This window comes from Syngnathus typhle, linkage group LG1 (assembly GCF_033458585.1).
Source record: "Syngnathus typhle isolate RoL2023-S1 ecotype Sweden linkage group LG1, RoL_Styp_1.0, whole genome shotgun sequence".
Lineage (NCBI taxonomy): Eukaryota > Metazoa > Chordata > Actinopteri > Syngnathiformes > Syngnathidae > Syngnathus > Syngnathus typhle.
The window spans coordinates 5,657,430-5,683,064 of record NC_083738.1 but is presented as its reverse complement, the minus strand read 5'-3'; the positions used below and the strand labels follow the sequence as shown (position 1 = coordinate 5,683,064).

General features: G+C 39.6%; 1 protein-coding gene across 4 annotated transcripts in view; it reads right to left on the bottom strand.

The window, feature by feature from the left end:
• Nucleotides 1-1,576: 1,576 nt before the first annotated feature.
• csnk1a1 (casein kinase 1, alpha 1) overlaps nucleotides 1,577-25,635 on the bottom strand; it is a 33,058-nt gene continuing 8,999 nt past the window's right edge. Inside the window, exons 4-11 of one of the 4 annotated variants that reach the window (XM_061289301.1) lie at nucleotides 25,376-25,474; nucleotides 18,942-19,025; nucleotides 13,260-13,399; nucleotides 12,959-13,037; nucleotides 11,488-11,562; nucleotides 11,289-11,395; nucleotides 10,954-11,066; nucleotides 1,577-2,326 (exon numbers count right to left, since the gene is read on the bottom strand). In XM_061289301.1, the coding sequence (XP_061145285.1) occupies nucleotides 2,319-2,326; nucleotides 10,954-11,066; nucleotides 11,289-11,395; nucleotides 11,488-11,562; nucleotides 12,959-13,037; nucleotides 13,260-13,399; nucleotides 18,942-19,025; nucleotides 25,376-25,474 (705 nt within the window). In that variant the 3' untranslated portion in view covers nucleotides 1,577-2,318. Of the gene's footprint in view, nucleotides 2,327-10,912; nucleotides 11,067-11,288; nucleotides 11,396-11,487; nucleotides 11,563-12,958; nucleotides 13,038-13,259; nucleotides 13,400-18,941; nucleotides 19,026-25,375; nucleotides 25,475-25,635 lie in introns of those variants that run through there. The other 3 variants (XM_061289288.1, XM_061289310.1, XM_061289295.1) reach the window with 3 other exon arrangements.

Here is a 25,635-nt window from a genome sequence, read left to right as displayed (position 1 = left end):
TATACAAACTTATATACTTTATCATATCAATGTGTAGATACTCTTATTAGTTTATACAAACTTACTATATACTTTATCATATCAATGTGTGAATACTATTATTAATTTATACAAACATAGTTGCTCCATCAGAGCACAGACACATCACACAGAGCTGGTAATTTTCCATTACATATAAGGCACAACTCCGTAACTTCATGATACATAGATACAAAACGTACAGTAGATAACAGGACATTCAGGAGATAACAGAACAAATGTCTGCCTTATATATATATATATATATATATATATATATATATATATATATATATATATATATATATATATATATATATATATATATATATATATATATATATATATATATTTTACTTGCAACTTGCAATCTTCTATATATATATATATATATATATATATATAGAAGATTGCAAGTAAAGAACCAACTATTACTCGACATCTTTGTTTTCCTTCCGCGACGACAGACATCTTGAACAAAACGCAACAGTATCCATTGTAAAATATGTCTTGGAGTGTTGAGAGAAAAGCCACATAAATCTGAGGCATTATTATAGTATAGTCTTGCCATAAATCCTTCCCTTTTACATTTTAATCATTCAGTTGTGGCCTATATAAAGTGGAACAACAATGCTTTTGTCTGAATTCCTCATAGCATCACAGCCCCCCCCCCCCCCCGCCCTTTAACCCCTGTGCTGAGGAGTGTGAGAGCAAGTTATTTTGGTGCGGTCTCTTTAAATGCAAATGAGAGACAGGACAGAACGCCTGGTGGGGGTGCCTTGCCTTCTCTCCGGTCAAACATATTTGTAGTTTGTTAGCGGAGGTAGTTTTCTTGTGGTGCTCAAACTTTTTTGATTGACTAAAAGATGTCAACAGACAGCTTGTTCATCCAACCGTACATGTTCGAGCCAGAATCTGACCAGAGAGAGGACAGTGAAGACGACAAACCTGCAGAACCACGACTTCAGATGAACTTAATGTTATCACTGTCCACTCGCTGACAAGAATAAAGATGGTGGATTTGAGAAACCGTTTGGCCACACCCATTACTTGTCAGTCTCGCTGCAAAGAATGTGATGTAATTGTTCAAAATACATAAAAGACAATGGATCAAATTTAACAAACTTAATATCCCCCAAACGAGTTATAAGAGTAAGGACTTGGCGGGATTAGATGAAAACTTTATACAATGCTGGAGACTCCAAGTGCACTATAAGATAAAGTGAATTTTGCATTATATGCCTCCTCTGCTAAAACAGTAAAACCAGGAGTGATTTTTGCACGGTACAGTGCTGCTGTCTGTTCAACAGAATGCAAAATGCAAGTCATGAAAGAACATGTCAGGGAAAGCTAAATGCTTGCCACACCCTCACCCCAACAATTAAAACAAGCCCAACTTAGCCTTTGAAAATCTCACCTGCCTTATTTCACACAAACGGAAGTTTCTACATTTTTAAAGCAACAATATGGCTGCTTCGCGTTTAACCCTTCATATGATGATAGCTTTACCCAAGTGATCCAACTGGTAGCACGGTGGACAGAAAATTGCCAGTAGACGTCAGTTGTGTAATGTTTTTATTGGTAGTTCTGGAGAAGACCATTGTTTTACAACAGATTTAATTAAGTCATAGCTCTAAAGAGAGTGAGCGAGCCAGAGAATCAATCTACAATAGACTGTTGCCATCAGCTGCTTATAACGCGAACAGGCAATCTCCTAACCACCATAGGAAAAAACAAAACAAAAAAATCCAACAGTTCATCTTTCAGTAAATAAGGGTTCAAGGGTTTTCTTATTCAGCTCTTCAGAAACAAAAAAGGAGAAGAGTTTTCAGGGTTACATGTTTAAACATTTGCTTGATAAAAGCAGTGAATGAAATAATTAGGTAGTGAAGGGAAGAGATGCTTTTAGATGTTCCCACAGTGAGGAAAAACAAGAGCTGACTAATGTTTTAAACTGTTTCCAACGAAACCTTACAAAAAGTCAACAATGAAAAGGAAGACGGACAGGGATAGTTGAGAAGGTATGTTGGGTCAAGGTTAGGTAGGGCAAGGAACTACAGCCTCCACATCCAAGCACCTACAATTCCATTGTTTCTTTTCTTTCAGAGTGGAGAATTTCATTATATACACATAAATATATAGATGACACAGCAGATACACGTGTGTAGATCTATATATTTCCATTACATAGACAGATGGAAGGGGGACACAGACTTTCTTTGTCGCTTGTCCGATAAAGCGAGCCTTGTTTGTCCTGCTCGCCAGCATTTCTGCAGCTCCTCTCTGGGAAGCGAGACGACTCAGAAACCTGTGGACACGAACACAATAGTCACAACATTAGCTTGATGCTGACAAACCCAAGACTGCACCTGCAAGTATTATGCGTGCTCTTTTTGGGGAAGACACAAACTTAACAAAAGTGAATGAACCAGAGTTAGATAGACAGCAAGGACGCAGCTTCAAGCTCTCAAGGTAATAATTTGTTCAAAAAGCTGAACTCACTACTTTTGGGCTCCAAACACCATCACAGTGACTCTAAAACAGGGGTGTCCAAACTTTTTGCAAGGAGGGCCAGATTCAGTAACGTGAATCTTATTGAGGATTCAGACAACCTTTGGCCTATAACTATGGCATTATATTTTACTTAAGTAAAGTTAGAGATGTTCTTTAATCAAATAAATATACCAATATTATAGCTACTATTACAGATGTTCAACACGAGGTAAAATCGTTAAAGTAATCAACAAGCAATGAAGATATTCATTATTTACAGATTTACATCAGTGTTGGGACAAATAGCGATAGTAGATTTCCAGTAACGGATAATCTAGTCAATTACTATGTTGATCCTTGTAACGCCGTTGCAGTTATTAACAGTGAAATGTGGCACGTTACTTATGCAGCTTGGGATGCGTCGACGCGCAATGCAAAAAAGGCTTCTGCCTCGCCACAGACTAATTTTTACTTGCTACGCCTTGTGTCAGCCATTCAGGTTTGGGAATGTGTCGCATGACATTCTGCGCAATGTAACGGTGGGCTGCAATAAAAAAAAAATCATCGCTGTCCATGCTCATCCCGAGCTGTACATTACTTTTTGGGATCTATGTTGGGACAAAACAAAACGGGATCAGGCTTGGATGACTCTGAATGAAGAACTTGGCATACCTAGTATGTTTCTACTTTTTTCTTTGTTCGTTTTTCAGCTGTTGGACTGAACAATGACGCAACATTGTTTACATAACCATATAGCACTGATTGTCAAACGGTGGTTCGCAGCCCTTTAGTGGTCCGTGGTGTTATTGCAGGTGGTCCGCAAAATTGGAAATGGAAAACAATTGTAACATTCATAAAAATAAAATGGATTTATTGTTTTGACTAGATTTATTTTCCAGCTGATTTTGTGAATCATTTACCCATCCAAATTATGTCAAATGTAGCTGAGATTCCCAAAATAGACATATAGAGGCAAATAAATAGCCTGTAGAGGTCTATCCTCCTTTGGTGGAAAATAATAATATTCCGCCAAAGCAGAGGTCCCAGAGTTGCTTCTTGGTTACAATGGTGGTCCCTTGGACTAAACCAATAAAATTCCTGATATAGCGAAATGTCGGCCCCACTGCGATGTAACTGCCGTAGAAAAATGGAAAAGTGTGCAGTGTGCACGTCCGGCCGATGTGTTTACCTGTTTTTACTGTGAACGCACACTGATAAGATGTCGCAAACAATGTTCCCTCTAATTTTTCAAGTGTCTCTGCAAACACACAAGCTCCCTGTACACACTTGGACCACTGTGTGCAACACTAGATGAAATGAAATGAATGAATGAATGAATAAATAAATAAATGTCAATGATAACTTTAAAACTTTAACTCGGGGTCAATTTAGTTTTGTGTGACAGCTCGTTCCTTTTCTGTCGGTCTTTTGTGCTCCCCCGCAATAGCGTACCGATCCCCTGCCCCATCTTGAGTCTTTGTACAATTCCAACAGCCTTCAAATGACATTTCTGCTGAATGTGACACTTGAGGTGTAGCCAAACTTCCATTTAGTCCATATTTTTCCCTCCGTAAACTCGCCCACCACTTTGCCTTCACTGCATGTTTTGCATAGTCGACCATTCTCACTCGAAAAGGAGAAAATCACACCCAGTTTCACTGTTTGCTCTCTTATTTGCACACACTCCGACAACCATTCCATCTTAAAAGGACCGCCGCATCTCTTATTTATTCTGGCTTGGCAAGTGGATGTGTCGATGCTCGTTCGTTTCGCCATCATAAGGGGTTAGCTAACTTAGCCTTTGCATCTCTTGACTCCGCTGCACTGTTAGCTAGCTAACCTGCACGGCACGGATGGGCAGGATACATTTTCAGGCACTGTCAATGCTATGATTGGCTATGTAGCGTAAGTGAACCATATCATATCATTGGCTGGACACCTGTCAATCACCAATTTACACTACAAAAAGGCAGAGAAAGAAAATTATTCATCCACTTAGATTAGATCACGTCTAACATTAGATATTAGAGTTTCTTGTGCGCAGAGACTGCGCGAGCAATACGCAATTGTGCAGCTGCGAAGCTCGGAGGGAAAACTTGTCACGAAACTTTTAACGTTTGTTGGTATCCACGTGCAGCATTGCATTAACACCGCACACTACAACAAGTTGATTTTTAAACCAAAAGGTAATTTGAGACCCATCATTGTATAGATTACACAACTAAGAACTCTGGGTTAAAAATAGAGCAAAGAAAAATACATCGCTGATATCCGAAATATTTAGTATATTAAATAACACCAACAATATTGAACACATTTCCACAAGCGCCTAATACTGGCTGACAGACCTAATTCATTTTGGGGTTTTGGGTGCGTGCTTGCTTGGTTATTGTATTCTTATTTTCTTTCAAGACACTTAACTAACCTGCTAGTGGCTGGTTGCTCGCCACTTGAACGCGTACTTTACACTCACGCACACCTTTTCTGGTTTGGCTACATCATCTTAGCGATTACCATTGCCTTCTTAAGTGCATTTTATTTGCCGCCATAGAGGCGAAGGTTAATTACCGTAAATTCCGGACTATAAGCCGCAACTTTTTTCCAAAGTATATATGCGGCTTATATAGGGATTTTTTTGTGATTTTTGTGATGACTTGATCACTTGAAGATTCAAGATTCAAGACTTTTTTATTCGCCAGGTTTCAGCGTGCCAAACAAGGAATTTGACTTTGGTAAAACACACCCTCTGTTCAACATTTAGGTGACTAACAACACTCAGGACATGTGAAAAATGGACAAAAATAAAATAAAATTCACTTTTATACACTGCAGTATCTTGAAGAAAAAAACAACAACAAAAATACTATTTTGAAACACTACTATGGCTGTTGCTTATTCTGGCTGTGTTGCTTGTGACTATTATGAGCTTTGGTAGGAATGTACGCTAGGTGACCTGCGTCAAAGGGCTCTAAACCCTTTCTCTTACTCTGCCATGTGACTCAGAGATTACACAAAGCAGTGGCGCTGTTTGGACCATCTGCATTGTATTAAAACCCAATCAATCAGCATTTAAATTAAATTCTTCTGACATTTTGCTCACCAAAAACAAGTTGTAATGAACGTGAACTTTTAATGCATTTTATTCAAAAGGTTACTTTGAACCCCGAGGCTCAAATGGCGGCTTGGCGTATTTATGGATTTTTACGGCCTCCAGGGGGCGCTCTAGCAGGATTGCTTCTTCTTCTTCTTATTATTATTATTTCTTCTTCGTCTGTCTCGCTGACAGACGAAGAAGAAATAATGCGCCGAAGAAGAAGTGCTAGTTTGTGTTTTGAACATTTCTCGCATCATGAACACACCTTCATGGAAAACACGAAGAAATGCATTTGATGCAGCTTTTAAGTTAAAAGCAATCGATTTGGCTGTCAAAGAGGGAAATAGAGCTTAAATGGCGGCGGGGCGTATTTCTGGATTTTTACGGCCTCCGGGGCGCTCTAGCAGGAAGCAAGAGCGAGACAGACGAAGAAGAGATAATGCGCCGAAGAAGACGTGCTAGTTTGTCAAGACGGTTGCGTCACCCTTTTCTTTATTTCGTGGTCCCGTCCGTCTACTCTGGAGCTATACGTGTCGCTCGCCAGTTTAATGTAATTTAGCGCTTCGTGCATGAATAAAATTAACATGAACAGACACTCATCACACTCGAAGAAATGCATAAAAGCGACGACGAAAGAGAGACTGAAAAAGTGTGAGGCGAAGGATATCTAACGCTATTCCAATCGGACGCTGAGGAGGAATGCTTCGATGGTTTCAGTGCACTGGAGGAAGATGAAGACGATGAAGCTCTTTTTTGACTTTTACTGGTATGTTTTTTAACGAGCCCTGTTGGTGCTGTACTACCGTGTTGCTGCTGTGTTACCGCCGCGTCTCAGTGACTTTTACCGGGTATGTTTTTTTTTTAATCCAGCCCTATTAGTCTTGTGTTACTTCCGTGTTGCTGCGGTATTACTGCCGCGGCATGGGCAGTGTTTGGAAAGAAATGTTAAGGTATGTTATTAAAACTTTAAAAAAACTTTCTGTGTCCAGTCTTTCTTTCTTAATAACTCGCATTGATAAGAAATGTTAAGGTATGTTATTAAAACTTTAAAAAAGCTTTCTGTGTCCAGTCTTTCTTTGTTAATAACTCGCGTGCACACTCCCGTGTTGCTGCGGTACTACTGCTGCGTCACAGGCAATGTTTAGAAAGACATGTTAAAGTATGTTGTTAAATCTTTAAAAAGGCTTTCTGTGAACGGTCTTTCTTTGTAAAAAACGCGTGTGCACGTGCGGCTTATAGTCCGGTGCGGCTTATATAAGAAAAAAACTAAAATATCCCCCAATTTTAGATGGTGCGTCTTATAATCCGGTGCGGTTTATAGTCCGGAATTTACGGTACTTAAGGTGGAGCAGATGTTTAGCTTAAGCAGCTCGAAAGCGCAGTTCACAACCCGTACCCATAAACTTGGCTGCATGTGGCTAAGTTGGCTGTCCCACCAGTTCACAAGCCGCAGCTTGGAGCTGATAGTCTGCATGAGCAGCCATGAATAGAATGTTGCTTCTGCTTGCTCTGCCTTTGCTGCATGCTTTGGGTCATTGTCCAACTGCAGTGTGTAGCAGTGTCCAATGAGTTTTGAGGCTTTTTTGAAAATACCGTATTTGTCCGATTATAAGACTATGCTTTTTACATTGAAATAAGACTGAAAAAGTGGGGGTCGTCTTACATTCGGGGTCTAGACAATATAACCATTCACAACACTAGATGGCGCCAGATACCTTTAAAGCGAAGTTACGTCACCGTAAGTTACCTCAGCTTATCGCGATTGTTGGAGCTTGTGCGCAGCGGTAAATTAAAAGTTGCAGGTATTGACTGAGTATGTTGCTCTGATCGTGTGCGTCTTTGACACAAAGTGAGTATATACATTTCATTGTTACTACCGTCCACTGTGGTGCAGTTTGTCCGATCGCGGTTTGCTTCGTGTGGGCGCCGTTTGATTGACAGCTCCGGCGCGCTCCATCATACGAGCAGCCGTTACGCAGCAGTACGGCGACTAACGGTTGCCAGCAAATGTATTTTGTTGTCTCGATGACTTATGTTTGGTGTTGCAGAGAATATTTCATTTATGGTTATTCAGTATAGCGGAATCGTTACGCGCAGTTAGTTATGTAATGTGTGCCGTCTACGAGTGTTGTGTGACGTAAGAAGTGGAGCGTTGACGTGCTGTATTTTTGTCTGTTGCAGAACCACACACACACACAAACACCCTTCACAAAATACCCTTTAGCCAGTTTGCCTGTATGCCCCTATGAGCCACAGTGGCTGTTACTTTTTTGCCAATAATTCAGTAAAGCAATCAAAACTAAACCACGTCTTCCCTCGTGTTCTGACCGACACCCGGGGGCGAAAAGAGCATAACTATCCGAGCCAACTTCCGATACAGTCCTCAGGCTCCCCAACATAAGCGGTAGCAGTTTGCATTATTTTGGTGCAATGTTTTTCCTTATTCAGATTTGTTTCAAGACTACAGTTACAGTTAGACTTCACTTTAATGGTTAATGCAGTTATTGCAATTTTGTTGTTTTATCACAGTAGATTGGTTTATTTACATTTCAAAAACCAGAAGCCAATCATTTACAAATGTGATTGCACTTTAATTCACATATTTAAATGTTTGGATATTAAGATGTGATACAGTTTTTGCATGATTTGAATGAGGCAAAATAACATGCTTTTTTTAAAAATTATTAATGCATCAAAGAATAAGTCAGAAAATTAAAATACCAATTTAGCAGTGGAATTTGAACAATGCACATTGCGCACACATTTTTTGCCCACAAAGGTAGCAGACATGAAACCTTTTAGTACCACCATTTGCTTTCATGTGAGGTCAGAGACAAAAAAAAAAAAAAAGGTTGATAAAATATCTACACTTCACATTACTACAGTAGCGACTGAGAAAGAAATGACATGAATAAATAGGACCATCGACAAGCACAGAGTAATGGACGGTGCAGTGGCTTATGGCGCATGATAAAACGTTGCCGTGAGCACAGTGCGTATCTGGGCATATATGCGTATCTGGGCATATATCGGCCATACTAATCTGACCATAAAAGGGTGTTGGGAACACCTTGTGTTGGCACTTTTTGGTCCCATAGCGGGATGTGAACACCTTGTGTTGGCACTTTTTGGTCCTATAGCGGGATAATATGTTCACTCGCTAAGTTAGTGCACTCGCTTGCACACGCACACTCCTTACCTTGACACACTCCATACCTTGACACTTACCTTCTCTTAAGCGTTTTCTTCTGCGGCCCGTGCGCAAATCATTCCGGTAACACTGTTAATACTATTGTTCACTGCTGATATGAATAGCAGACTACTCTATTAATTCAGTTTATTATTTACCTATACATTACCTACTCATTTATGCAGTTTATGGTGTAAAGCAGTGGTTCCCAAACTTTTGCAGGCTGGCGCCCCCTTTGGCTCCCCAGTGAATTCCTAGCGCCCCCCCCCTACCCCCCCCCCCCCCAACTCTAAAAGATCTGAATCTCTTTGCGGGCTCGACTGGGGAAACATGTCACGTGACCGGGACGAGCGTCTTGACCTGAATTAATTGATCGTCGATAAAAAAAAAATTCTGTGCGGCTTGGCGGCCCGGTACCAAGTGACCCACGGACCGGTACCGGGCCGCGGCCCGGTGGTTGGGGACCATTGCCCTAACCAGCTCAACACAACACAACACGGCGCGTTCTGGCGAGTCCCCAATTTCATGTTGACTTGAACTCAAGATGATGTTGACCGCCAGAATGCGGTTTTTATTATAAGATAAAATTCTGAACATTACAAGCTTGAAATTACAAACCTGAGCTTTTGCTTTTGTAGCTATGCTGTCGTATCTGACTGGGCCAGAGCGGCGTGCGTGTTGTGTACAAATCGACTGCCGCCCCCCTGCCGCCCCCCTACCGCCCCCCTACCGCCCCCCTACCGCCCCCCTACCGCCCCTTTCTTCCTCACCGCCCCCCCAGAGCTTTCCACCGCCCCCAGGGGGGCGGTACCGCCCACTTTGGGAACCACTGGTGTAAAGTAACGAAAAAATGTTTTAAAAAAGCGGGGTTTTTTTGGGCTTGGAACGGATAAATTTTTTTCCCATTATTTGTAACGGGAAAACATGATTTGTAATTCGAACGATTCACTTCTCAAACAGCTTTCTGGAACGGATTGTGGTCGAAAACTGAGGCTCCGCTGTATTTGTAACCAATAGCCATCCTTTCATTCACATTGATACGGCTCTTCAACCGTGGGTAAGCACGCTTTGTGTTTATTTAGTCATTTTTAATTTATTTTGAGCTCGTTTTTTGCCTTTAAAATGTCCGACTCATGCCAAGCTATGTAGTTAGCTGGAATGGAAGAACTGTAGGTTGTAGATATATGTTTTCGTGAATTAAAAGAAAAAACAAGTTCACAGAACGGTTTTATTTTTTAAATGCACTGGATACACCTCATAGTTGCCTTGAATACTGGAACCGTGTGTAACATTACAGCCATTCATTGGCAGCATTATCAGATCGTGATTCAAAGTACTGGAACTTAGCGCCGCAAGAGAAAGCATATTTGATACTTTGATGGCACAAATTTGAAATACTCCAGTACAACCAAAGTTCAGGCATTACACATGTTAAGGGTTTCATACAAAGTATATATTGAAATTAATTTTGCCTAATCCAGCACTTTTTTTTCAAACGCTAATGTTCACTACCATGGACTACATTGTATTGAGGTCTTGTTTCTGGAAATGCCACAGGGCTACGGATAGTGACTGTGCGGGATTAAATTTATATTGCACCTGCATTGCTTTGTAATAGCTAACGAGAAACACCTGTCCACATTTTTTTAAACAGGCGTTGAAATGGCTAATAGGGAAAAAAATGTTGGAAAGGAATGCAGACGAGACAAATGGTATAGTCAAGAGTAAAGTCATCAGAATGAGTTAGTAAACAGTAAGAGAGAGAGAGAGCCCATTGTCCAGCCCCAACAAAGGAACACGATATCAACGTGACATAGTTAGTAGTCAAATTCCCCAAGGACGTCTTCGCTATGGCAAGACAGACCAATTGTATCACTATCTCATTCCTTTGACTTTTGCCTCTTCTCAAAAAGGTGCCTCCTATGGATTGCCCATGGCATCATCATTCCAAACGGAATAACACTTTAGTTTTGTGTTTCTTTCCAATTTGGCTATATTGAAGCTTTAAGGGGCACTGGTGTGTGGGTTGTACAACAACAATACGTAGTGCCTAGTTGATACAAAACTGAGACAAGGAGCAATTGGTGTCTATAAAAACGTCGCTTGGCTGTTTGCTACTAACCTTTCATGTTAGGCTTGGGTTTGTCAGTTTGCTTGCCTGTGGGGGTTTGCGCCTGTTGGCCTTGGCCCCCAGAGGAGGCCCCCTGCTGCGCTGCTTTCTGTTTCAGCATGGTCCAGTCAAACGTGTAGTCATATTGGTGGTTCAAAGTCCTAAAATATACAGGAAAATATGCTCTTGTTTCAGAAGCGAACTCAAAGACACCCAAGATAAAAAAGAACATAGGAATGTGGATGGTTATTAAAAAGAACCAATGTTTACTTGACTTGCGGTTTATTGGTAGGTGTCGAAAAGAAAACAGCAGCAATTGCTGCACATTTAGTTCTTGAGTAGTACTGGAAATATATGCATTTTCGCACTCCGATCACTTTTACCTGAAGAGGATGCGGAATAGTTGGCGCAGATACATGTAGTCTGGGGCCTCTTCAAAGCGTAGGCCACGGCAATAGTTCAGGTACATGGAAAATTCTGCTGGAAAAGCCTGGAAACATTTATGAAAACACCAAGTTGTCCTGATGGAAATAGTCCCGATAATGTTAAGGAGTTCCACCTTTATCACCACCTGTATCTTACCTTACAGAGGATCTCCACCGGGGTAGACATCTTCTTTTCTGAGATTTTCTCATACTTCTGCTTCTTTGTGGCAGCCTGGTAAACAAACATTTCACACATACTGTAAAACAAGCTATTCTTAATAAATTATTTTGACATTATTAATACAGCGTAATACAGTATCCAAGCATTGCCAGTTAGTCTAATATGCTGGAACTCATAAGAAGGAGCACATAATCTATATTTTGGAGTGCATTTTAAGATATTTCTGTTTGCTCTCAAATTGCTAATGGCCTGTTGCCGGTCTTTCCCTCTGGAACGACCTCCCCTTAAATCTTAGGCAAGTATATAACCTTGATTTTACAAGACCCATTGACATTGGAATCTCTTACGAGGGGGATCTGGCGAAGAGGAAATCAGCACACGTCAACCGATATATATAGTGAAGAGACCGAACATGTATAGCAATAGAAAAACGCAATTAAATAAATAACAGAGCTAGATCCTGTCTTGGTGCAACAGTTGGAATCACAATAATTCAAAATTGTTTCATGGCCTCGCATTGCCTGTCAGCCAAGATGGAGCGAAAGCTTGGACATAAGACAAGCACAGACCGTTTCAAGTAATTCAGGACAGAGTTCAATATTGATGAAGTCGCCTCTCTGTCCATTTTTAAAACGTGTTTGAAGACAAATTTTTAATCTTTGGCTTTCGACTGTTTTGCTGGTGTATATTAACTTGTGTTTCAATACTGTTTTCACTGTCTTTCTGGTTGTCCCCATTGCTATATCTGAAGCACTCTGTTATAGCCACAGCTGTCGTAAAATGCACTACATAATGTTGTATTGTATTTTAAGAATCATTTCATATTTTCTAGTGCCCCTATCAATAACAACTGGTGATTAACACCACAAGAATATATATATAGACTTAATAGGAAGGTTTAGCTTTCAGGGGGAATTTCAGATTGAACCGCGAAATGAAGTTTTTCTTCTCCAAACCCCCAGACGCACATGATGAGAAACCACGAGAAGGCGACATTTGCTGCGCCTTCAAAAAATTGCAATTGTTAGCTCAGTGGAATGGTGATATTACCCACAATGCTTCTGTTGACGTCACGAATGACAGGGATTACCAATAATGCGCATGTGTGCCAAAGACAGGCATACAGCCAGCGGCAGGAGACACGAGGCAGTGTCCATAAACGTGCCATATAAATAAATACATAAATGAATTGTCAACGATTAAATTGTCAATAACTTTGATCGTGTGTGTCATAGGCACTGCTAAATGGCTAAACAAGGTGAAACATTCGTGTCAAAGTATTCACACCTGTGAATAACCCTGCCCCACTCCCTGCTGTGGGATTTATTTCATTTTTAGGGGTATAATGGTATTATGGTCGAGGTTTTACTGTAATTTTTTTTCAAAAGCTGAATGTTCTTTATTTTTAACATTGCCTTTCTAGGAATTATCATCTATGTTTTCATACCTTCAGTCCTTGCCATGGTAAACAGGTTCTGTTGAAGTACATCAGTACATACCCCAGTGACTCCATGTCATCACGGCGACTAAAAAAAAAACAATTTTAGTTCAATATTATTTAGCAAAATGAAAGCATTAGGAGACATCAGCATCCTTTTCATGGACACTGAAATCCCACGCAAAAAGTCATTGACGCAAAATCTTCCTCCTCTAATCGTGAACTCATCTGTATTCAGTTTACTCCACATCAGTGATCAAAGCCGGCTCATCGTATAATGACGTCTCATTGAGCTACTGTGTAAACGGACCTTTGTTCAATGCCCAGGTGTGCATTGATGGAGGCATAACGTGCTGTGCCAGTCAGGTTCTTGTCTTCTCTGTAGGGGATGTGCTGTCGTGAACGGTTGTCTCTGTACTTCTTTGCCAATCCAAAGTCAATAAGGAACAACTGTGAAGAGGGAGACCAACACAACGATTGTTATTCATGCTAAAATCCAGGAATCATCAGGAATTAACATGCACAGCAATCAAATCCATACACTTAACATGGAAATATGTTTCTTGCTAATGATGTATTTAATTTCCTCGAAACATTGACTTTGAAGTATGAGGTATTACATGAATAGTATAAGGTATTGTATGAATTGAAGTAAGCAGTTGGCTTAACCATGAACCACTCTCACACTATAGCACACTGACTGTGAGATGTGATGGATGTTGGAGGTTGTTAAGTGGTTGCTATAATGGGACCTCATTGGTATTTCGGTAGCACTGACACTCAGGGGACTATTACTTGGCAGTCCAGTCGCTAGAATATAGATACAAAATGCCGTGATCAGCATATAAGAAATCTAGATAATAGGGGTGTAAATCGCGGGTTTTGTCACAATACGATATCACATCGATACAAAGAATCACGATACGATATCTGCCGATATCTTAAAGCCTGCTGTGATTCATTCACGATACATCACGATATAGTGCTCTACGATCGATATTTTTTTTTTTTTAAATAAAAAATATAGAACAATATCCTGATTTATAACAATTCATACGCAAAATTAACAAGGTACTGCAAACTCTTTATTTAGGAAATTACAAGAGTATTGTAGTATACAAAGTGCTTATTTTAACACTGAAATTTGATGTCGTGTTGTTTCTTTAAATATATTATGTTATATTAATATATTTGTGGTCCCTGAATATTTGATCATCGCATGGCAGGATTTACAAACTGCACGTGTCTTGTCCGTTGAGCCATCTTTTCTTTGGAATCCAAAGTGCTTTGTAGCAAATTTCCTCATCTTTTTGGACACTAGCCATAGCACCAGCCCAGGAGCCGCGTACTAGTTGTCGACTCCCCTTTCACGTGCCTGCTCTGCTCACAACAGAACCCGCCGCGCACTGCTCCCGGAAAGAGAAAGCAAGCAACAATGAACTGGATTTCAAAATAAAGTTGCGTCTAATGTTCGAGGTCAAACACGGCGATATAAATCGATGTTTAAGTTTAGCATCAACGCCAATAAATCGTAGAGCATTATATCGATTAATCGATGTGTATCGATGAATCGTTACACCCCCACTAGATAATATTGCCTCTGACCAAAAAGGCTCAGGTTCAAATATCTTGACTTCAAGGGCACATGTCAATCCCTCCATGTGGCATGCAAAGCATAATACGGTTCATGTATTTCACGCCCGGCAGGTGCTGGTTGTGTTCAGTACATGTTATGTTCACTGTAGATGAGTAGAAAGCAAATCTGAATGTCATACCCATGTTGCATTAACGAGAGATTATGGATAGTGGTTATAGTAGAATAATATGTTATACTATATCACGTTTTAAAAACAAGTTAAAAACAAAAGTTAACATCTGTTTTGAAGTTGTGCATACATAAGCATGCAGTCTTTAAAGTTATGCTGAACAAAACACCAAATTAATGTGCCATCTGCCTTAAACTGTGATATGATAAGCAGTTCAGGTAGTGGATGGAAAGAAATGCCGAAAAGGTAGAATCAGCTGCAACTTTCACTGATAATCAAAACAGACAGTGGGCAATGTCTGCCTACCAACCTCAGCAAAGCAATATTTTACGGAGGTAAAAAGACAGTACATAACCACCCCTCGACAATGTGAGCCGTCATGTTTTGGAAGGTTGATAGAGTGGACGTTGCTGTCATGAAAGAAACTGTATGGTACAATATGATCAACCCATCTCAGGAAGTGTCAATGTAAGTAAGAATTACATGAATGACTGCATTTACATGCAGTCAATTACCACCAGGTTACCTCTTTTTTTAAGAGGGATTGGTGGTATACTGCGCTTGCTCTACATCCAAGTATTCGGTCTTTATATTATGTACATGAAGCCCTTGTCTGTGGATAGGGGAGCATCATACACGCACAAATTCTTTTGCCAAATTACTTGGCCCTCGTCCAGCTTTTCTCTATTTGGTGAGAATGCAATTCCTGCAAAATTTGTTTTAGATTAGGTGGGCCACCGTGCATTTGAAAATTTGACTTGCAAGGCTGCTGATTTCGGCAGATTAGTTACTTGACAAAGCATGTTCTTTTATTGAGGGCCTTTGACAAAAGCACAAGGGTGAGCGGTTGCTAAAGCAAATCAGCATAGAGAATGTCAGAGTGAGTGTTAAATTCCTCGAACTGAAATTCATGTGTGTGAACTTCGTAACTTTTTTTTTGCCTTAGGCGGGTGCATCATGCCATTTGTGCGTCTTTTGTATACCCACTCTGTGGTATGAATACTGCTGGGGCCTGAATTTCCCCACCCCTGGGGATCAATAAATATACAATCAATCAATCAATCAATCAATCAATCAATCAATCAATCATGATGGGAGAAGATGAGCTGCGGGAAGCAGAGAAGCAGTTTGTCAGGGGACTGGATCATGAGAGGGAAGAAGCTTGGAGGTGTTCACATTAAATGATGTTGACATTAAAATGAAGCAGTGCAAAACAATTGAATAAAGGTTTTTTTTCCCCCTTTTACCAATGTTAAAATATGGTGTTATCTCCATTCACTGATCTGGTAGCATTCCTGCTCATTCCTCCTTTTATAAGCACCAGTCTGCACGATTCAAGAAAGCTACGAGTTCTCACATTGTGATGTCACAACGTGAGGAGCCACCTCCGTAATAGCCACTGGAGACTAAACACAGCTAATTTCTCAGAGCAGCTGTCCCTGCAACTTGAGTTGACATGCATGAATTATTAAATGTTTCTACGTATACTCTGCAATGTGCTCAAGTACTTGTCATTGCCGTTTGGTGCATTATAGGAGTTTCTATGTAATTTTGGGATGTCCTATTTTGTAAGTGATCACTGAACACACCACAAGTCGACCTGCGAACGTGTACGCGTACAGCGGAGTTCAAGTGAACCCGACGTCTTACGGTTAGAGAAAAAGGCGGCCAAAATAACTAATTTGTTAAGAAATTACACTGACATTGTGCCAAAGGTAAAGTATAATCATATACCGTAATTTTCGGACTATAAATCGCGTTTTTTTTTAATAGCTTGGGTGGGGGTGGGCGACTTGTACTCAGGAGCGACATGTTTTTTTCACAAATCTTGTACTTGATCATTAACACATCACTTACAAGTATAGTTGACCACTTCACATGTTATTTTTAGTATAGTTGATCACTTCACATGCTTTGATATCTTTATCTTGAACATATTCAAAACGTGAAAAATAAAGAGAAAAAAATCAAATAAAGTAATTAACACTTTAAAGCGCCATATCCTCTGGACATGTCCTCTGTCACCAGGATGACATAAAGGACGAGAAATTTGATCGATGGATTTAATGATTTGGAGTGACACAAATGGTTTGATAATACTGTTTATGTGATAGTTATTTAAAATATAGTTTATATATCGTTGTATGGGCCTGTGGAATAATTTGAACTGCGGCGCGGCACACGGCATTGTTGACAAAGGATGGATTTAATGAATTGGAGTGACAGATGTTTTTATAAACGTGTTATTTATGTAATAGTTTTTTTTTTAAATAACTGAATGTTACATCAGGCCCGTTCTCAGCTCCTCGTTTGTGTTTGTCACGTTAGCATACCGTATCATTTAGCCTGTTGTTGCTTGTTCATGTCTGTTCTTGGTGTTGGATTTTGTCGAATAAATTGCCCCCCAAAATGCGATTTATACTCCGGAGCGACTTATATGTTTTTTCACATTTTTGGGCATTTTATGGCTGGTGCGATTTATACTCCGGAGCGATTTATAGTCCGAAATTTACGGTACACGTTTATAATCGGTTGTGGGAAGATTAAAGTAGCATGATACAGCTTCTTTAAATAAAAACCAACCAAAGTTTTCAGTTTCCGTTCCTAATGTTACTCGTATGATTTTGTCATCTTCTAAAGTTTAGATATTGTTTAGAATCCAAACAGTATAGTGCAACTCTGGATAGTGTATAGTATTTGGATGGTAAGGTTAAAGCCACAGACTGGTATTGAAAAGTTCTGGGGGGACCATTCACCAGATCCGTTCATCTTTAATGTTTGCTATATAACACTAATCGTAACAACCAGAAGGCCGATTAATCTCAGTTGAACTATTTAGTGAATGCCAGGAAGCTCAAGACACAGCCATGGAGCCATAATCTGACCGTTGCAGAATAATGTCTAATCTGTCCAAAACGTTTCTAACTCTACCTCCCACTCTGCCTCCCCCATACAGAAGGGTGACTCTGCCTAACCCATGAGATAGTAACTTTGCAGTCTTAAACTGGTTCTAGCTAGACGTATGTGCTAAGGTTTATGTGCGAGTCATTTAGGTTCGTACGGTCTTTGGGGTCCAAGACCAATGCGCATTAGAAAGTCGCGTGGAGTCAAAGTGCATAAAATTGAGGTTTAGCTGTAATAATTGCGACAGCTAACGAGAGTCGACTGGCAAACATCTGTGGAAGCCACAGTTTTTGCTTTGTTTTTCGCTTTTATAAATAATAAATGGACTGAAGTCAAGTGTCAAAAAACAAAAATTATTCAAGAATTAAAAAAAAAAACCAGCAAGTTTACTGGTTGCACATGCGCTAGAGGAAAAATTTACTGTCAACTTTTACCAACACAAATATCAACATTTCAGTAGTCTGGATCAGATAACCAACATAGACTGACCAGAGATTAGAACTTTACGGTCTAATTTATTGTTTTTTTTGTGCCTTTTTATTGATTCATACAATCCCCCCATCATTGTAATAACAGCAACAAAAAAAGAACACTGAGAAAAAGCATGTTTGGTGGCAGAAGCAGCCACACTGAAGTGAGCAAAACCCTCATTTGCTGAATGTACTCTGACTTTGAGAATAGTGTGCAGAAGCTCTGTTGAAAGAAGTGGCTATTCGGCAAACAAACGATTAAAACTCATTAGGTAATTCTTGCTCTCATCAGCTAACCAACAAAGTGCGGGGTTAATTTGTGAGCTCAAGATCAAAACCCGTACTACAAGCCGTACTCTACAGGATAAATATTGTAAGATTGTAAGGTGCTCACTATTACACCCAAGGTTTGGCTATGATTCAACAACAAATTATTTCAATCTCCACAAGATACACATTTTGCACTTATGCAAACTACAACCTTTGAATTAAGTTATTAAATAATCATTGCTGATTGAAAAGCTTTTATTTTACGTAAGGCTTCAACCATACCAGTCTTGACAATGGTTTATAGTACTTGATTGACTCACAGGCCAAACAAAGTTACTGACCTCTACCCCGGAATTAGTGGGCTCTACCTCTGCAGGACTGAGGCAAGAAAGCCATTGCCTGGATGATTATATTGATGTTTACCCTCCTCTTCTGACAGTATGAAGTACAAGCTTGGTGGTCAGGTATAAAAGGTGCAAGGTGAACACTAATGGTCTTGCTGTCATTCACTATGCCTGTATATATAATTGCAAAGCGCCAACTGCTGTTGTGAGGAAGCTGGTGTTGCGGTAAAGGTCACACCTGGTTTAATCCTGAGAAAGATGGGTCCTGAGAAGAGCTAACCGCCAAGCTTCTTTTCCTCTTCCCCACTGATGAGTCTAAACACTAGGGCAGACAGTAGAGGGGCAGGGGTCAAAAATCACACAGCCGCTATCCACCTTTTAGCACAGTTAGCAAGAGTACAACAGGCAATTCTGATTGTACCCACTTAGTTTAATGCCAATTGGTTCTGTACAAAAGAGCAAGCACCTCTTGTGTAATAAAGGTTGGACCTACAAATACAATGTCCCTTTTGGGTATATTTGCTGAAGAAAAATCACAGGTGTGATTTGCTTCTGTCAGGACAACAATGGAAGATTAAAAGCCTGTACAATAAAATAGAAATCTCCACAAAAAGAAAAACAAAAAAGACATAAGTACCGTCTCGGATGAAGGTGTTTGTTAAGGGGGGGGGTTGGGGGGGTTCACACTATGACCTTAATGCAATCAAATATTTTGGGATTCAGTCAGTCTAAATGCCAAGATCTATTCAATTCATACAATAGCCTGAAAAAGTATCTAAAGTTGTGGGAATTCTCACATTTCAGCAAAGTTTATCAGGATGATTCGCAGGAAAACTTGGGGCAGACAGTTGAAGCTAAAACAAGGCTGGATGGAAACTGCAACAGGACAATGATCCAAAACACAGAAGTAAATAGATGTCAGAATGGTTTCAGAAAAAAACTAAATGTTCAAAATCCTGACTTGCAGCCAATTCAGATGCCGTGGAATTGGCTGCAAGTCAATGACCCCCAGAGATCGATTCATGCTAGACATCCCAGGATTCTGGCTGCAGCAGTTTTGTAAAGAGCAATGGGGAAAGATTGATCCTGATTGATGTGGCAGACTGATCTGTACGAACATCCTGGTTCAAGTTTTTGCTGCCTTGCCTTCATTTCCTCACTCCTGCTACATTGTTTGTATGCAAACATTAATATACAAAAACATTCAAATGTGATTTTGAAAAAGAGCAAATCACATTTGTCGGTGAGTGTGCAGAAATGTGAGAAATTCCAAAAGCTTCAGACACATCTCAGATCATTGTTTGTAAAGAGAAAGAAATGTTTTGACTGGCTTATTTTTATCACAACGATGATTGGAGGGTGCAAACCCAAACGTGATGTCATCCAATCGCTAGCCACACACTTTCAGCAATCACAAACTGCAGCTTCTTAGATGTCAAGAATTGCACGATGTTGATTGATATATAAAGTCTACATAGACCTGTACAAACGCCAGGTTTTTGTGATGCAAAAGAATGCGACCAACAAAATAAAAAAAGTTTCTTAATTCCCCGTGACCCCCCCGTGAGGACAAGCAGTATAGAAAATGGATGGATAGGTTTCTTAATCCGACCCGTACAACCTATTATATTTTAGAGTGAGAAAAAAATCTTGGGATTATGTGGTTGCACAGGTGTGCACACCCTTTACTAATGCAAGACGTGGCAATATACAGTATTATCCATCATTGAAAACGAATCAACACGTGTCGCTATTTAACGAAACTGATTGATTTGGCGGCTGTACGAGATAGGAAAAACATGCAATATGGAATATGGATGTTAACTATAGCGATAATTAACACGTACCTAAAGAAAAGACATTATCTAAGGAAATAAGTCATTTTTTACATGGCAAAATAAACTACCTTAGTGTGTTCTTAGCTAGTGGATTATTATTCCCCTAGGTATTGTTCAACTACTGGGTGGTGATTAGCAGTTAAATTGCATCGGACTGGTCAAATTCTGATAAAAGCATAAAAATTCATGTACCTAAAGAAAAGACATCTAATTAGTTGTTTTTTTTGTGGCAGAATAAACTAGTTTAGTTTGTTCTTAGCTAATGAATTGTAATTCCCCTAGGCATTGTTCAACTACTGAGGTGGTGATTTGCATTTAAATTGCATCGAACTGGTCTACTGCTGATAAAGCAAAAAAATCCCAAAACAAAATTAATAAATGTCTTTGCGATATGCATATACCATAGGCCATTATCACAAGATATATTTGTCTGTGCGGCCCTAATTAATTTATCAATGAAGTTCAGATGTTCTAATATGCTTTTCCTGACAGTTCTGTTACCACATTTTACCGCACACGGTATGTCTAGCAGATCTGATCCAAGATATCAAGTCAGAAGATGGGTAAAATGAATTTCCTAGGCATTGGTTATACCAGGGAACAAAGTGAAGAGAGTCGTAATCAAGTGAAGAAAATATGGCACAAAAGTGACGTAGCAAAAACAATCTCTCCACAACGATGACCAGAAGTAGAAGAAGCTGCAGCATTGAGTGGGCTGCAGCAACCTCTGTCAAGTATTAACTATTTAATACAGGTGAGAACAATCTTCCATTCTCAATTGTCTGGGTAACAAGACAAAAGTCTTACCTTAGAAAGAAAAACATACGGGCCCAGCAAAATATTGCACAGATACTTAGAATCTACCAACAGCACAATGTGACAAATTACCTGTGAAAGCAAGTTTTTTAGCTATAATTCTAAAAGGTATGCTGTGCGCAAGCAAAACTGTGCAACACCAAAACAACAGTATACCTACAGTGATGCCAGGAGGCAGAAGCATCATTCTTTGGGGTTGCTTTTCTTCAGCTGAAACTGGGGGCTTATGCAAAATGAAGGGAGTTATGAACGACCAGTCAGTGTTGGCACAAACCCTTCCGGTTACTGCTCAAAGCAAACATTCAAATAAACAATGGATTCAGCAGAAGAATATGAAGGTTTTGGAATAAGCCAGTAACAGCAACAGTATGAATCTACAAAGCCACCTCATTTGCTATGATAGCGAACTAAACAAAGGTTACAATAAAGGTAAACCAAGTCAGTCGACAATCACTACTGCGGAGATGTTAGGTATCACAAAATCACTCTGAATCGACCAACACTGGAACCGAGACTTGAGCTACCCGGTCGCACTTCACGAAGACATTCCTGCATTGTATGCTGGTGCTAGATTAGACGTGAACAGAATGAAGCAAAACGTGTAACGTAAGTTGCCACTGATGTCGTAATCGGAAAGCAGTATGCTATTCTTTACACCGAATGTTCATTTTTATGCATTTGAATGTGTCCAGCTGTACAGTGTTGTCATTTATGTTAATGCACTTAATTTGTTTACCTGTACAGTGTTGTGTTAATATTAATGCACGTTAATTGTGGAGTGCTTAGATTTACAGGACACCAGTGTAGTACTTTACAAAATCAAGTTGCTATTGATTTCAATATCAGAAAGCAGTGCACTGCCCTGGTGGACATAAAACATGTAATTAATGTTCATGCTATGAAGTCTAATTTTTATTGATGTACAGCATTTATATTTGCAAGGATCGGAGGGAATGACACTAAGCAGATGTACATGTACATCTTTGTACATTGTCCCAAGTTTTGGCATTAAATTAATGAACAAATTGACACTTTTTTATGAATATTTTTTTTCTTTTTGAATCACCTATATTGTGATATATCGTTGGTAAAGATTTCTGACAATATATTGTGAACGACTTAGATATGTATTGTGATATTGTTGAGATATTTCTAAACCTATTTATTAATTGACTTACTTTTATTCAGGTGAGATATTTGACCAAATATTTAATGCTTTTATTTACTTATTTTTTTAATGTCTTTATCCTAAGATTTTTCCTGTGTAAAAATTAAATACTGAAGGGCTTTAATTCATCCATTTGTTGGAAGTTACGAAAACCAAAAGTTAATATATTTGGTGTGTATTCTTAGAATTTAGCGTCCGGTTGATCGGTAATCTTTTTTTATTTTATTTCAAATATTAGCCTAATAAAATTTGTATGGGTGGGGGTGTCCAGGATGGACCGCATGCAGTTGCGGACACACGCACAGCTTGAAAGCAATGTGAATTGCAAAACGGAGGTGTGCTGTATAAAGGTGTACTATCTCTAGCAGAGCAATACAGCATTGTACCGTTGCTAGGCCAGAGGAAAGCCATTCCTTACAAAAGGCACATGGCAGCCTGTCTGCGTGGAGTTTGTCCAACAGCACCTGGAGGGCCCACAGACCATGAGAAAATTCTCTGCTATGTTGAGACTTATACTGAACTCCGGACAAATGCAATTTGTCATGTTTGGAGGAGAACGGAACTGCGTGACACCTGGCCATTATTGTCCTAACTATCAAGCATGGTGGTGGCAACATCATGCAGGGAGGATGTTTTTCAGCAGTAGGAACAAGGAGATTAGTCAGGATTTGTGAAAGATGCATCCTGGATGAAAATACATTTCTATGGTTTAGTTATGCGGTATGAGGCGTAGCTGTGTAGAGTAGCGCAAATAGTAGCCAAAGAGCGCTAATGCGAGCCGGCACAACCATGCTACCTTCCTCCACCTCAACAAGGGCTCAGAGTTGCCCCTTGAGAGTCATTACAAAAAAATGCTAATTATTTTCTCTTTTTTTCCTGTGGGTGTGCCAAAGCGAGCATGACTGCATTACAATGACAATCAGGGAGCTATGTTGCTTGTGTCTTGAATCTTACTATTGAAGGAAAAATACCCATTGAGACAGTAAAATGACAACTTGTATCTTCAATAGCAGACGCCACTTCATCACAAAGCTGGCAAATGACACTTGTCAAGCTGTGCCGCAGCAGTCCTATAATTAGCTTGCGGATCTGTGCATGTGGCACATGTAGCAGTTACATCACCAAACATCCTCCAAAATCGGACCAGCTTGTTTAGAGTTGCAATTTAAAAAATATTTTCCCCAAAATATACACATTGGAATCTCTGATTACTAATTTAATTTATTTTGTGATTGCATTCATTAATTAACAGAGGTATTGTTTCCTATTGAAATGAAGTTGATCAATTTCAGAAGTTATACTTTTCCCACTTATATTACGGTGTACTTTACTATCCGGTAAAAATAGGCTGGCTGAAATTTGCCTTTTTACATACAGTACAGTATACTTTAGGAGATGCATCACATGTGGTGGATATTTTGGTCTTGTGGTATCCATGGTAAATGTAAACAAGGCTGTGTAATCACGGAGTCAACGTGTGTAAAAATAGCAAGAAAGGGAAGGGGCTGTATGGGAAAATGATAAGACCACAAAGCTTTGCTCATACCATGACGAGCGAGATCTTGTACCGTTGCCGAACACTGCACATAGCCAGACTTTCACTACCACCGACGTCAGGGGTCACCAATTCCAGTTCTCGGGGTCCGGTGTCCTGCATGTTTTATATCTTCCTGCTGCTGTTATATTTTACCAGTTCTTTATCTTTAATGCTCGCTATGCTAATACTAATTACCAGGAGGCTGCCTTCTCAGTTTAACTATTTAATGTATGGCAGAAAGATCGAGACACAGGTTGGAGCCTTCTCTGCAAGATTGCATAAGAAGGTCTAACCCCCACTTATACTCGTAGCCACCCACCTGCAAGGGGCGACTGCCTAGCCTGCGTGATATTGTGTGAACTTGCATTCTTAGCTGAAATCAACTAATATGTATGTGCAAAGAGTGTCAGAGAAGAGAAGGCCAGTGGAAGCAAGAGAAGGGTTACAGCTAGATCACGGTATAATAGCTCAAGCTACCTCTCTAATCACGTGTGCCAAAGAGGGCTATTCTCCAAGTCGAAAATTGGTTCGTAAGTATATGCATAAAAATTGCAAGGCTCCGGTTTGTATCTCGAAAAGTTTGTAAGTAGAGGTGTTTTTAACTAGAGGTACTACTGTACTAGCTAACAGATAATCCTTTCACTTCATGCTTAGAGGAAGATCTCATGTCTTAAAAGTATATCTTATAAACCAAATTGGCAAACCAGAATTGCTGTGACAGAGCACCATGTAAGTATTATTGGGCTACCGCTGCAACCGTAAATGGGCTTCCCACTTGTGCAGTGCTTTTCTACTTCCGGAATTTACAAAGAGGATTAGATCAGCTGATTCTGCCTGGATTGTTTTGTCTTTTTGACTTGAAGATGAAAACCAAACCTTTCTGACTGAAGAAAAGACCAGACATAAGACTTATTGGAACCTGAGAAACAATGAAGAGCATTTTGCATAACAGAATGCATTATCTTTGATAATGAATAAACCACCTGTGGTATACAAAAAATGTCTTGATTTATGTTTATGGTCTTCATGCATTTTCTTTCTATTCTTTTAGGAGTTTTGTAAAAAAAAAAAAAAAAAAAAAAAATCATTTAGATTTCTCTTCACACATTGAAATCAATAAATGGGTGCTATGGTTATAATGTTGTATGCAAACATGACAAAAAATGTCATGGTACCACGCTTCAGCCAACTAATGTACTTTCCATCAGGACACTTGGGTCCTGTATATTTTAAAATCTTAACATTTAGACTGCAAAGGTGACATGCCATTTATAATGTAGATCTCAATAATAAAATGAACTTGCATGTCTCACCTTGTTACAATGTCGGCCGATGCCCATGAGAAAGTTGTCTGGTTTGATATCTCTGTGGATGAAATTCTTTGTGTGTACATATTCAATTCTGCTGATCATCTAAAACAAAAACAAGGGCAATGAGTCATGATTTTCAGTATTGTTGGTTACCATATTGTATTTATTCTGACACTTTTACTCACAAGTACAGCTGAGTAAACAAACATGCACTTATAACCAAGGGAAAAATCTGGTCGTGGCCTGTCAGCATGTGTATACAG